General features: G+C 33.9%; 1 protein-coding gene across 1 annotated transcript; it reads left to right on the forward strand.

Moving 5' to 3' along the window:
• The first annotated feature begins 239 nt into the window (after positions 1-239).
• On the forward strand, positions 240-6,330 carry LOC128548818 (uncharacterized). Its single transcript, XM_053524307.1, has 2 exons — positions 240-566; positions 6,232-6,330. The coding sequence occupies exons 1-2, from the start codon at positions 240-242 to the stop codon at positions 6,328-6,330; spliced, it is 426 nt and encodes a 141-aa protein (XP_053380282.1).
• Positions 6,331-15,581: the final 9,251 nt, after the last annotated feature.

Below are 15,581 nucleotides of genomic sequence, written 5' to 3' on the forward strand. Positions count from 1 at the left end.
CAGTGGGCGTGTTTTAAGCATTGATAAAACACACCTACTGCACAATATAAAAAATATGGAATTAAGAAAGAGAAAATAGAATACAGATGAGTGCCGAACAAATCAGAACCATTAGCGAGACTTTACCAGAAAAGGGAAATTTATTGGTTTGGGGACTTGGAAATGATAGTCCATATTGGCACAATAGTACCAAAGGAAAAGTCGTTTTTATAGAAGATAATATAATGTGGTACGATAAAATGGTAAAACAATACTCATTCCTGGAAGCCTACCGTGTACGTTATACGACAAACACAGTAAGATCATTCGGAAAATATAAAAACAGTCCAGAAATATGGTCCGAGCTAGACTTAAGAAGTCAATTACCAGCTTCTGTAACACAAACACACTGGCACGTGATTATCATTGATGCTCCTCTTGGTTGCTGTCAAAAGGGTCCAGGACGATATCAGTCAATCTACACTTCGAGGGTACTCGGAAGCAAAGGTACACATGTATTTGTTGATGACTTTGAACGAAAAGTAGAACATGAATTTTCCACAAAAGTCTTTGGAAAACCAGTAGAGGTAATACAAAGACGGACTACAAAAGCTTCACGTGCGAATGAACAAGCACATTTCATTATCAGTTAAAATAAACAAACAAGAATCCGACAAGGTAAAGAAACAAAGCCAGATATTGTGATCACACTGATATTGAACATAGCTTAGAATATGACCAATAACTACACCGTTTACAGTTAATAAAGGTTTCTTTGAGTTTTTCGAAAACTGGCGTTGGCATTGTAAGAAACTTGATATTTCGGTGCCAGTATCAGTTGTTGCAGAGGATAATATCGTGTTTGAAAAACTGACCATTTTAAGTGACAGCACATTAAATGTACATAGACGTGAACATATTTCCATCAATAAAGCCGCCAACTATGGCAGTTTGTAGTCTGAATTAGATGTATTTATAGAATGGAACTAACGTTATTTGGACGTAGACTATGTTTACTTACAAAATCCTTTCTCTTATCTAGTTGGCAATTTTGATATACGAAGTCAGCTGGATTCAAAGAATAACTTTTGCACAGGATTTTGGGCGTCACAAGTAAAAAAGACACTTTTAAATCTATACAAAAACGGGAGGACGCCTTAAGAGATACTCCTTTGCTGAATAAACCAATAGATGACTGGTCCCGTGAGGATAACAATATTTTCAAAAGAAGAACGTTTAGTAGTAACTGTTGTGGTTGTACACAACAATTGTATAATTGGGCACGATAAAGATTTATAGTGATTTCAAAACTTGTGGGTTAACGGAACTTTTTCTTGGACAGGTTTCAGTACAAAGAAATGTCTTCTATAATTATAATATTATTACAGGCAGTAAAATTGCATTTATACAATATATAATGTGTATAATTATAAATGTGTATCTTGAGCTATGTAGATATGGAGGGTTTCCGGGGGAGTGACGGTCTAGTAAATAAATGTGTAACCTTTTCAATATAAAGGTCGAGTGTCCAAGCTCTACAAGGAATAACTTCTCACAAAGTAAGAATAACAATACTACATTTAGTACACACCCCATTTTCATTGTTATAAAGGAGGCATTAGAAAGTCATTAATTGTCAGGAAAAAAATATTTCTACACTTAATGTGTATAAAAATGATTTATTACATCACCAGGAAAAAGATACCCCCATTACCAAATTGTAACGCCCGGAGTGAGGCTCGAACCCACAAGGCTGAGAGGCAAGTGACTCAAAGTCAGCAACCTTCACCACTCTACCACGGAGACCCCAAATTTGTAAGAATTACTCATATACTATTTTGACTGTAATGACAGAGACATTAAAACTTGGTTTTAAAACTACACATTAAGGTAAGAAATAGCAATTCTTGTGTTTTGAAACTTAAATGTTTGAATGCAGGAAGTAAACCTTAATAATTCTTTTTTTCTTTCAATGTATAAATATATATTATGTGTAAATACTGGACACTTTGCAATTCTAATCCATACACCATTTGAATGCAAATTGGCATGTATGATTATGTACAAGTATATGACTAAACGATGGAACTTTATGTCATTTACTACACCTAGTTAAATTTTATGAATACATGAAATGGGCCGTGGCATGAGAAAATCAACAAAGTGGCTTTGCGACCAGTATCCGCGCAGTCTGATCAGGATCCATGCTGTTCGCTTTCAAAGCCTTTGCAATTAGAGAAACCGTTAGCGAACAGCATGGATCATGACCAGACTGCGCGGATGCGCAGGCTGGTCTGGATCCATGCTGGTTGCAAAGCCAGTATGTTGGTTTTCTCATGGCACGGCTCAAATAGATTATTATGTTTACAAATTAGAATATACGTGTTTCTACAATATAATTTTACAGATTATATAGTCACAACTTAAAAGATAGTCATATAACTTTAATAATAAAAACATTTTGAAATCATAGCATAATATATAAAATGATTTTATTTTTATCTTTTCTGATAATTTTGATTTTATCTGGAAATAAATAACAAAGTTTAAATACCTTAATGTCTTTAACGTAACATATTGACACAGAAACAATACATCCAGTCTATTTGAGCCGTGCCATGAGAAAACCGACATAGTGGGTTTGCGACCAGCATGGATCCAGACCAGTCAGGATCCATGCTGTTCGCTTTCAAAGCCTACTGGAATTGGAGAAACTGTTAGCGAACAGCATGAATCCAGACCAGACTGCGCGGATGCGCAGGCTGGTCTGGATCCATGCTGGTCGCAAACCCACTATGTTGGTTTCTCATGGCACGGTTCATTTATGTATATTTGTGCTTATGTTCCTTCATTTTTTTCGTTTCGCAGAAGGAGCACCATTTCAGACTATAAAATAATACTCATTACATTTATATTGTATTATATAATGATGACCATCTATTTATTACATACAACTAATATTGAATAACTCTTTTTCGACACTAAGAATTACATTCTTCAACAATTCTTACACGCAGTATGCGTAGCACAGACATATTTAATGTACATCTATGGGGCGCCGTTTTACTATCTTCTAGGCATTTTTGATATCAAGAAATGATTTGATCTCTCAAAAATTCGATTTCTTGATATCAAGAATTATTCTTTTGATATCAAGAAATGATTCTTGATTTCAAGAAATCGAATTTTTGATATCAGGAAATCATTTTTTGATATCAAGAAATGAATTTTTGATATCAAATAATCGATTTCTTGATATCAGGAATTCGATTTCTTGATATCAAAAAAGTTACATTTTTGATATCAGGAAATCGAATTCTTGATATCAAGAGATCATTTCTTGATAATTAGAAATACGGGCTATTTTCTGATATCAACAATTCGATTTCTGGATATCAAGAAATCATTTTTAATTCGATTTCTTCATATCAAAACTTCGAATTCTTTATATCAAAAATGGTCAGTATTTCTTGATATCAAAAATTCCCGCCTTTCTAACAATAGACATGCAATTAGGGATAATCCCTAATTAATTTATTCAGTGCGGGGTATGGAACGCCTAGACTGTCTTGACATAATGATTATCAGTTTGTCATGTGCTTTTTCCAATATATTCGGTACAAATCATAATCTTTTTTGTGGATAAGGCAGTTTGTTATGTACATTTACTACTTTGTCCGGTACATTTCTTAGTTTATGCTGTGCATTCACTAGTTTGTGCTGTACAATTAATAGTTCGTCGTGTGCATTTTCCAATATATTTGGTAGAAATTATAATTTGTCTTGTAGACAAAACTGTTTGTTATGTACAGTTACTAGTTTGTCCGGTACATTTATTAGTTTGTGATGTCCATACATTAGTTTGTGCTGTCCAATTAATAGTACGTTATGTGCTTTTCCCAATATGTTTGGTACAAATCATAATTTGTTATGTAGATAAAACAGTTTTGTTAGGTACATTTACTAGTTTGTCCAGTACATTACTTAATTTGTGTTGTGCATTCGCCAGTTTGTGCTGTCCAGTTGATTGCTTAAAAATATCCGATTTCATATGAAATTAAACAACGTTTACCCTTACAATTTTTGCTTTTACAAGTGAATTCCATGCGCGGATTCAGACAGTCTAGGCGTTCCATAGTAGGGATTATACAATTCTATATGATCCTGTTCAATCCATCTATATTTAGATAGGGAAGTGCCGAATTTTTGATTTCAAAAAATAGGCTTGATTTTGATATCAAAAAATTGAATTCCTGATATCAAAAAATCGAATTTTTTGATATCAGAAAATCCATTTCTTGATATTAAAAAATCGAATTTTTGATATCAGAAAATCCATTTCTTGATATCAGAAAATGAATTCTTGATATCAAGAAATCGATTTTCTGATATGTAAAAATGTGACTATTTTTTGATATCAAGAAATGACTTTCTGATATCAAGAAATGGAATTCTTGATATCAAGAAATCGAATTTTTGATATCAAGACATGATTTTTCGATATCAAAAAAATGCCTATAAAATAGTAAAACGGCTCCCCATATACATCTCTATGTTTATAAATGTTTATCTAATCTCGCTATTTTTTACAGACGTAATCCTGTTTCATTCCGATTCTCTCTATATAAATAGTGCATTCTAACAAGCCATAATGATGAAATTCACAGAAATAATAGGTGCATTTTTTTCTTCCAATTTTCATCTTTTTAATACACAAAAATATTAGGGTCAAAAGGTACCTTTTCTGCGACTTAAACTATGGCGATACGTAAATGAAAATAAATGAGAAGAAATATTCATCAGAGATTGGTCAACATAGTCTAAGTCCAAAATCTGGTTCATCATTACATCCACGAATAACAATAATTCCATCACCACTACGTACTTATATTAAATGAATGCTGTACGCTTAAAGCCCTGCTCTGTGGCTATTCATATTTTATTGTGTGTATGTAGCCCATGATTACAATAGGTAACAGTTAACGGCCACGCGCCACACTTTATTTCATAGTTCATAGTCAGGATTATCATGCTTTTTCAGTGACCATTTAAGGTTAAAAGGTAGGACTGGAGCAGGTCTTTAAAATGTGCAATTGTGAGGCTGTATGGTCAGTAACGAATCAAAGATACAACAATATTGCTTTACAGTAATGGACCCGTAATAGTGTACCTCAGTTTGAAGAGTATTCAATTCCAATACCAGAAACCTATTTTGACTAATTTTTCAGGAGGGCGTAGGTTCAAGCCGCACTAGGACCAAACATTTTTTTTCTTTATATTTCTTTTTTTCTAGTAAAACGTTTTTCAAGACTTATTATAAATTTATTGTACAAAAGTGGAGATTTTTCATTTGATAAGCCTTTTCTGGCTGTTTAAAATGGAGTTTACCTCTGATACAGAAGGGTGCAAGGTTAGACGTCTTTGAAAATACTGAGTTACATGGGGTAAAAGTTCTTTATTTCACCTTTACTCTTTAGTTTACATATTGTGGAAGAAATGTACATGTAGGTAGGGTTTACTTCTGCCCCATGGTTAATTTTGAAAGTAGAGAGCAAAATTTAAAACAGTCTCACATGATTCGGCCATAATTTTTTTGTGCTGGAGTTAAATTTCTGTCCGATTAATACCTTTAACTTGAGGCTCCCTAGTAAAAATGTTCTCGACGGTTTCATTTTTGTGTTTTATATAATTGTTTACCAATACTTTGAGTTTTCTTTTATCAAAATTGTTGGTATAATGAACTCGCTGCGAATATTTTGTACAGTGGTTATTACTTTGAAATTTGTCTCTTTTTGAGCTAGAAATATCATAAATTATACAAACTTTAAAAAACGACACGTTAAAGTTGTTTAAAAGATGCAACACAGTGCGAAACAATGTTAACTTTAAGACTGTATCAAGTTAATGCAATGTTTTAAACATTACTATTACGGGTTCACTACTTTAAATACTGAATGACAAAATCTTCCAAACGATGAAACTTGAAAGCACTCGACAGAACATTAAACCAATCAGCGACCTTTAAAAACAGATCAATTGCAGTAAACTCACCAAAACTTGCTCTGGCGCTTGTCGGTCAAACCTGATTCATTTACATATCAATGACGCATTAAAATTTGAAGTTTCAATGTAAATAGTAAAGGTAATGCGTAGATGTTACAGTACTTCCTTTAAATCACGATTTCGCCACAATCTTTACAACAACGTTTTTAGATTTTGTTTATAATTCATTAACTGCTTCTATATTTTTAGAATATGGACGCTTCATTGAGGGTGTATAGTGTTCTACAATGCGTCTGTGCTACAGCATTGGGGCTCACACATAGAACAAAGCCTCTACCATTGTTATGAGAATGTTTTGCAGCAAAGCAAATTTAATACGCCATAAGTCATTTTTTTATTTTCTAACTTATAGTTACAAAATAATATATGGCATTGACTGAGATCCATATGCAAGTTAACGGACCGGACAGACGGACTAAAATATGGACCAAATGGAGCTAATAAGCTGTAAACTTTACATGGACCGTAATTGAATTTAGAGTGTTTATAATTTTACCATATAAAAGTAAAGTTGAAGAAATGATATCAAAACGGTGACTACCGAAATACTCACGCCCGGGACATACACAAAGCCTGATTTTATGGAATTTTGTTGATCGATATTATCAATTAGCATTTTATATCGAACTATACAGGCGGTTTTGATTACTGTTTTGATTTATGCTACCCTTGAAAACGGCTTTTTTTTTTAAAAAAAAAAAAGCCGAAAGCGCTCGGATTTATAATCAAACTTTTGACACTGTTTGAACTTATATTTTTTCATTATCTCTGTATATATATATCTACGACTGACGGATAGAGAATTAGATGCATTTGTAATCAGATAGCTCAATATGGTTCACGGCTGATCATACATATATGTATCAGATAGTATAAAATAACAATGCATTTTAATTATTGTGTTTTACATGTATACAGAAGCTTGTACATACATAAACACTCATATAGTAAATATCAAGAGTTTCTAAAAGAAATCCCGATGTTTTAGAAGTCACGGAAGAGGTAAGCGTGGATTGTGGTTGTCACATTTCTCCGGCGTAACCGCACTGTTTACCTTTGGGTAATAAAACATGAGCGATATTAAAATCATTTTGTCTGTGTAAAATTGACGAAATTAACAAGTGTAAATAGGTAAAACTGATTCGACAAATTATTATGATACCACTTCCTAGTATAAATGAAAAATTATCTTTCAAAGTTTTAAAAATTGGAGACTACATATGATGTTAAAATAAGCTCATACTAGTTCAAGTGGCTTAAAAGCAGGTTTTTGTTTTTTTAGATATCACTTAAACACAGAGGGAACGAATTGTAATGATTTTTGCTGCATTATATGTGATTATTACTTGGCCTTATATATACAATTTTAATTAAGTAATATAGAATTAGAAAGGTTCTCTTAAAATTAGTCACAAAACTGAAAACATAAAGCTTTGATTTATCAGTATAAAGTTGTTTTTTATAATTGATATGGAGTAATAAATATATGCATCAAAAAACTTCCTGATTCATAATGTGTCCAGATTTGGCTAAAAATAACCTTTCTTTCAAACTGAAGTTTGGTCATATTATAAATACTAAAATATGAGCTATTTGTTTCTAAAATATTTTTAAAATTCCAAATCAAGAAAAAAAGATGAACGCGTCGGGTATCGAACCCTTGGCTGCCGCGGCAATAAAGACATTTTCCAGTCATCGTAACCAATAGCGCTAAAGCGGAATTAGTGAATTATGACTTCAAAATATAAATACCTACAACCGAGACAGTTTACCTGGAGTAAAGCGTTACAAACGCTTTTTGATTTTCATCGTAAAAAGTAGTAAAAACAGCAAATTCTCATGTGTTTACGTAACATATAGTTTATCAGTAATTAAGTTTTAAAGCCTTCTAAAGAAATATAGCATTTATTTCCAAATATCTAAAAAAAAATTTTTTATTGTCGAACGATCTGGAGGTCAGTCCCTTTAAGTGGGATAACAATTATATGTTTTATGGCACAAATAATTTTACGTTTATTATTTCTTTCGGTCAAAAATTATAGACTTGAAACTGGTTCCTAAATAGGTTCCTAAAACAAAATGATCTATATATTAGATTATAATGTTACATTTACCACGCTGGTTCGTACAGGGGAAATAGCAATAAGTTGAAAGTCACACCTGTCACTGTTAAGGCAGGTTACTTCATGATTATTTACAGATGTTCTGAACCACGTTATGCGGTGTTTCCAATAGCTATTAACTTAAAATTTAGATCTAACGACATATTCTTAGTTATCTAAAAATATACTGAATAGAAACCACTATTATAATAATTCTGAGCTAGTTAAATGAATGGTTACCGACTTCTATCCGCCTGGCGCCTGGCATAGTGGTAGGAGTTGGGAGGTAATTGGTACGCGCAATAAAGGTGTCTCATAAGCCAAATTGGCTGGCCCTTTCAATAGGGGTGACACTATAATAAACAAGACCTTTACCTTTACGTTTACCTTATATATTGTTTGAATTTCTTGAAATGGACCGAAAATAAGTGACATAACGGGCTTTATAATCTTTGAAGCAGTTTTCTCAAAAAGTGAAAAAGGACAAAAATCACAATAACAATCAAGCGACAGTTTCTTGCATTTTATAAATTTTATATAGGGTGGTCCTTTTCGTATAAAGTGTTTTACAAACGTGTCTATTAGCCAATAAAATTGATTTCTCGTATCGATTAAATAACAGTATAATGGAAAACTGTGGCTACACAGTTTAATGCAAGTAGCAAATTGTGAAAATGATTTTAATAAAGAGAAAATATTCATTTAATTTTGTATTTTTAGCATTTACTATTTCAACAATTTGGTATCTTGCTGATACTACTTATCGGAAAAAAACAGACAGGTGATTTTGTTAATAGCAGTAGCTGTTTGCTAAAGCAAACTGTCGGTGGCACCATTTCTGATATTTACATGATAAAGAAAGTCCCGGACACCCGACGAAAGCCAACTTATAACGGGACTATTCTTACTGTCAACAATGGATTCTTTGACTTTTTTCAAAACTGGCGGTGGCATTTTAGGAAACTTGATATGTCTGTGCCAGTATCAGTTGTTGCAGAGGATGACATCGTGTTTAAAAAACTAACCAGTTTAAGTGACAGCTCAATTAAAGTGCATAGAAGTGAACATATATCCATTAATCAAACTGTAAGCTATGATAGTACGTTGTATAAGAAAATGGTTTCAGCACGACCAACATATAATATGATGTAATTGAAGAATGGAACTAACGTTATCTACTCTGATCTAGACACTGTTTGGTTACAAAATCCTATGCCTTACTTAAAGGGCAACTTTGATATATGGAGTCAGTTGGATGCAGAGAATTATTTGTGTACAGGTTTCTTGGCCATTAAAAGTAATAACGTTACTTTAAAATTTATGCAAAAGTGGGAAGACACCCTACAAGACACACCTATGCTAAATCAACCAGTATTTAACAGGTTGATGAAACAATCATCTAGTATAAAAATGAAAGCTTTATACAGTAAAAGGTTTCCGTCAGGAAAACAATATTTTGATCAGTTTTCAAATGAAGAACGTTCAGAAGTTGTGGTTGTACATAACAACTGGATAATTGGGCACGATGAAAAAGTCAAGAGATTTCAGAACGTGAACTTGTGGGTTAACGAAACTATTTCATAGTTTTTGATATGAAGATTTTTGTAATTTTGCTGCAGTCGGTTACATTCCGTTAAGTTAAACATAGATTAATCAGATTCTTGTTTTCCGTACGAAATTTTTTGTAATATTCTAGTGGTCAAACTGTAAGCTACGATAGCACGTTAAATGAGCCGTGTCATGAGAAACCAACATAGTGGCTTTGCGACCAGCGCAGGCTGGTCTGGATCCATGCTGGTCGCAAAGCCACTATGTTGGTTTTCTCATGGCACGGCTCAAATAAATGGTGGTTAATCAGGTTCTGATGAAATAACGAATTTGTTTTAAACTTAAAGATCTGCCTATATACTTCTTTGTGAGCACTTAGCGCTAAAAACATTTCTGGTGATGTTTTCATTTTTTTTTCTTTTCCTAAGTATCCTGGTTGCCCAACCAAGTCAGAGTTACTTTAGCACAAAAATGAATTTGATGAACATACTTTGCCATAGTACATTATTCAATACACATACGCCGAATATTGTATTTAAATTGTATTTTAAATACTTGATAAGATATTTTTCGACAATAAAACATATTCTAATATAATATATTTCAGATCGGTGTACTTAGCTTGGATCATTGACCGGAGGAATATTCTTCGGCATGAGTGATTAAATTTTAAGAAGGACATGTATATATCTAGCTGAAATTCAGAATCCGTGCAGACTGTACTTGGTCTGCATTGGTCGCAAAGGCAAAGTCACAAGCTGCGGCAAGTTAATGTGAACATAGTTAGAACATTTGAAATGGCATTGCATTAAGTTCGGCATTAACTGCCTTTTCAATGGATAATAACTCAACATTATTTTTCACCAAACTCCACCAGTCACCACCTGCTACCAAACCGTTGCAACAACACTGTTGATTCTTCTTGTTTATGAGTTGTTTTATGTTATTTGTCTTCACATTTCTTTCAGTTGTATTCAATGTTACTGTCTTGTAATGTTGAAATGTTCTTTTCTTCGGACGGTTTTGATTATTTTATTTTTGGTACTTGGTGTAAATTATCTTCACCTGTTTCCGCTTTTAAAATTACATCTTATAACTATATGATATTGTTTTCTTTATGTCATTTTCCCCATTTTCAGTTCGATGTTAAAGTTTCTTTGATCTATTTTTGAGGTAACGTAATATTTGTAATAACAAAATATATATGAGCCGTGCCATGGGAAAACCAACATAGTGGGTGTGCGACCAGCATGGATCCAGACCAGCCTGCGCATCCGCGCAGTCTGGTCAGGCTCCATGCTGTTCGCTTTTAAAGCCTATTGGAGTTGGAGAAACTGTTAGCGAACAGCATGGATCCTGACCAGACTGCGCGGATGCGCAGGCTGGTCTGGATCCATGCTGGTCGCACACCCACTATGTTGGTTTTCCCATGGCACTGTTCGCTAACAGTTTCTCCAACTCCAATAGGCTTTAAAAGCGAACAGCATGGAGCCTGACCAGACTGCGCGGATGCGCAGGCTGGTCTGGATCCATGCTGGTCGCACACCCACTATGTTGGTTTTCCCATGGCACGGCTCAATTATGTATTTCATATCATGTTGACAAGAATTCAGAAAGGTCCATCGCTTTTCAGTTGTTGTCATTTTAGCTACTTGTAAATACTTGTAACTTCTTTTTTTGGTTAGACAATAAATTAGTTTCAAAACACGTCAGTGTTTACAATAAATGTTATTTTCATGTCGGTAGGAATAAGTTTGATCAAATTAACGTTATTGCAATTCTTTTCTTTCATTTTGAAGTAGTATTACATATTCCTGGTTGCATTTAACTTTATTTCTGTCTATTTTAAATTTTATACATCACACTTTAGACAAATCTATAGCAAAAAAAAATAATATTAGTTTTAATGTTACCTAGGATCCCATTGGAAATAAGCCTTCTGGGTTTTATGGCTAACCAAGGTTATAGCACATTATTATTCAAGTTTCATGATGCTTTTGGATTTTCTCTTATCATCTTAAAAGGTATCACAGTTTTACAGATTTCGACAGATTTAGGCTATACCGGTTTTCCTAGATCCCTTACCAGTATTAATTGTTTTATGTTAGAACTACGAAACTAACAGACAACTTCCAAAGAGGAATCAGCGGGGGAATGTTCTCTGTCATTCGTCACAGAGAAAATACTCACCAACCAGTATTCGAACATTCGACCTGTAATTGAAAATATTTTGCTGAGCTGACTGAAGGGACAACTTTGGGATTGAACATCAACAGTTCAATGTTTTCTGCTTAAGTCGGTGCTAGTAGTCTCAAGGTGTGATGCAAGTTTCATTACCTCTCCTGAATACTCAAAAACGAACAGTCTTAGTCTGCAAATACTTTGTTTGGCTGCGTCGTACACTTTAACATGATGATATTCTTATATACTTTTTATACATCAGAGCACCAATATTTAAGTCCATGGCAGCAGCAAAAGCGTTTTCGTACTTGGACACAGTCTTATCATTATTTCCGCTCCTTTAAGAGCATGGAGTCTATTCGAATTTTCTATATAACAATGTGCCGCTTTAGTCGACGCAACGGGTCGATGGGGAGGGGGAGTGCTTGAGCGGTGTTTGTGCATTTCATTACCTCTTATAAATAGGCTCATTCAAACAGGGTCTGTTTTTATTTTGCTTGGTTGTCTTTTATTAAGATCTTGTTATGAATTTGGATACTACTTTGAAAATAGAATATAATTATAAAATTGTAGCTATGTTGCATGATTTACTCAGCGGTAAAAAAAAACAGAGACAAATATCAAACAGGGAATGCCACGTACCAAAAACGCAGCCTCCACAAAACGAAACCCACAGCACGCAGACGCGCACACCACAAACACACGCACACATACACATACACGAGCGCACACACAAAGCCAACACACCAGGACAAAACGAACGAACAAACAAAGGAACACAGTGGGGCACCGCCTTGGAACGGTCAGTGGCCAAAACACCACTGGGGAGCTTAAACCGGTTTATGGTGCGCACCCAACCTCACTCTTACCCCCACCATGTTCCAAAGACACGGGACAGTGTAAATAAAAGTAATCCCCTCCAGGTGAATCTCTAACACACGTAATGGAAACAAAAAGACATGGCATGTAAAACACAAAAATGCTCGTGTATAAATATATAAAAAGCAAACCTATAGAACCAAAAACGCATGTACTCAATGCCTTTTCATAAGACAGAGCAACAAGAGAAACACCCTTAAGGGCCCGACGAAACAGGCCAGAAGACAGATATCAAAAGTTCAGTCCTGGTAGAATTTAAAAACTGCTTATCATAGTGTCCTCCCCCCTCTTCCGTCAGACACAATCAAAGAGGGAAGCGTAGTGTACAACTGTAAACGGGTTGAACATTAAACATGCGGTATGTCTCAAAACAGTTGGGTCGTAACCACTTTTAATAAAACGTTTTATAATTTTACCAAATACATTTGGAAAATTACCATGACTCAAGATCATACGAAGTTTGTAAACAACATCCCCATAAAAAACGGGTTTAGAAATACCTTCTCGCAGAAGTGTCTTTAAATTACTATTGAATTTTAAAATTAAATAAGACTTTTATATGCTATATTTCTACATTCTACAAAATAGCGAACTGAGAGACTTTATTCCTACCTTATATTTTGCTATGTCGTGCTCTACCTTTAGATAATTGATTGAGCATATTAGTATACTGTTGCCCATTTATATTTCGGTAGCTTTGTTTCACGAAATATGTGGAAATGACGAGTCACAAAAGTGTTTAAATCCCCTGCACTTTTCCTATTCAGAGAATAGTACACGTAGTCTGCGTTCAATTTCAAAGCGGTGTCCCTATTTCAACTTGCTTTAAGTCCGTACATTTTACATGATAATTTTTATTTTTCTTTGCCTTTCTTGCTATTACCAACACCATCCCCGTGCTATATTGTTTATTCAATATAACAAGTTTATTTGTTATAAATGTAACTTGTAGACTGGTTTTCTGTTACAGACGTTACTTCATTTATGAAGTTTCTTCAATTACATAGAGTGAGTCTATTTGCATTAGAAGTGCTCAACTGTATTATATGCATACGGATATTTTCCTTACTTGTACGTAGACATAGCAACCACTGCAATATATTGTCTCCCACTAAAAGTGCCAATAGCACAAGAAGTTATTAAACATTAGTTAGCATGCGTATAAGATTACAAACCGTTTAAACGTGAAAGTTCAAACTTATTCATCATTAAAAACATTTCATGATATATTTACTACCAGTTTTAAATATCAATAAATCCATAAGGATCTTACATGCCTATCTGTTTAAGACTGGGTTATCCCTAACCGAGGGACAGTGCGGAATGGAAAACCGAGCGTTAGCGAGGTTTTTAATCCACACAGGCAGACATGTTAGATCATTTTTCTTGCCTATCACGTTCAAAATAGATCGTGAAGACAAATAAATCTGGATATTTCCTGACATTATTTATAAAGTTTATGATGTCACAATAGTACCAGTAGGCTACTATGTGACGTCACCTTAGTGCACGCTATTTTAGACAAGGTTTTTCTCTAATGAAAGACAGGAATATCTATCCCCGGCGCGTGCTCGGACAAATGTATACTTTCCCCGCTAGGTAGGCAAGAAAACCCCTGACCAGTAAAATATGTAATAGTTATAGTATGTGTGAGAGTGTGTTACCAGGATATATCAGAGCTAGGGGTACATCGAGGGTATTTTTCTTTGCACATATCGTCGAGGCCGGTAGGCCGAGACAGATATGTGCAGAGAAAAATACCGAGATGTACCCCTAGCTCTGATATATCCTCGTAACACACGAGCATTACATATTATAACTGTTTTATCGCATAGTTTTATCATTAAAATTTATATATTATTTTCATTTAAATTTGTTTATTATTATTTTTACTCTTTTGATTCCCTTTCTGCGCCTCGCTGACTGAAACACTAAAGCTTCTGTTTTAGAAAATGTGTTCCCCAGATAAAAGTATCCAACAGATTTCTGCATTGGTTTTAAATCTTTGCATTTCATCGGCCAAACATATTGTAAAACTTGTTGTTTTGTTTGTAAAAAAAAAATCAAAGAAAAAGAAACATTTGAAAAATCTCAGAATTTCATATATTTCATATGATTGTATTTCTGAATTTGGCGATAACTATCGAGTTTTTGAAATATTCTAGTTTATTTATTCTTTTACTTTATAAATGTAGGTGTTTGTGATAATTCTTTCTCTGTGAACTGTAAATTCGAGCTAAAGTCATCTTTTCCTTGAAAGGAAAAAATTAATATACTCCCTCGATAGGACCTCAATAGAGAAAAAGTGTTGCGATATATATCGGAACAGTTTTACTGTGCTGATATTTATCACAACAGTTTTTTTCTAATGCAACTCTATAGGGATTTCTGTGTTGATATATATCGTAACAGTTTTGTAAAATATCAGCACAGATTTTGTAGTATTAATGCGTGTTACCATGTTTAACATACTGCAAAGATCAATGGAAAACTGCCGCACTATGCGATAATTCTGAAATACAACTGGAAAACAATGTTTGGTTAAAACCTCCTTTAGTTATAAATTTCAACTTTATTATGGTATCGTCTGGTACAAACACACTTATTTGGGGAGGTTCCGTAGTTAAAATGGCGTATATTCACGAATTGGAATGCGTTTATAAATCAGAAATAAAATTTCTAATTGCTTTTTTAATTATGCTTGGATATTAGTAATAGTATTATAATTATATCTAGATCTATAAGGATCTGATTAAAATCATTACTTATTGCGGATACAGTCGATTGGTTTTTGATGGGTCGTGAACTGTTGAATTTTAAATCCTGTTT

Source organism: Mercenaria mercenaria, chromosome 15 (genome assembly GCF_021730395.1).
Source record: "Mercenaria mercenaria strain notata chromosome 15, MADL_Memer_1, whole genome shotgun sequence".
Lineage (NCBI taxonomy): Eukaryota > Metazoa > Mollusca > Bivalvia > Venerida > Veneridae > Mercenaria > Mercenaria mercenaria.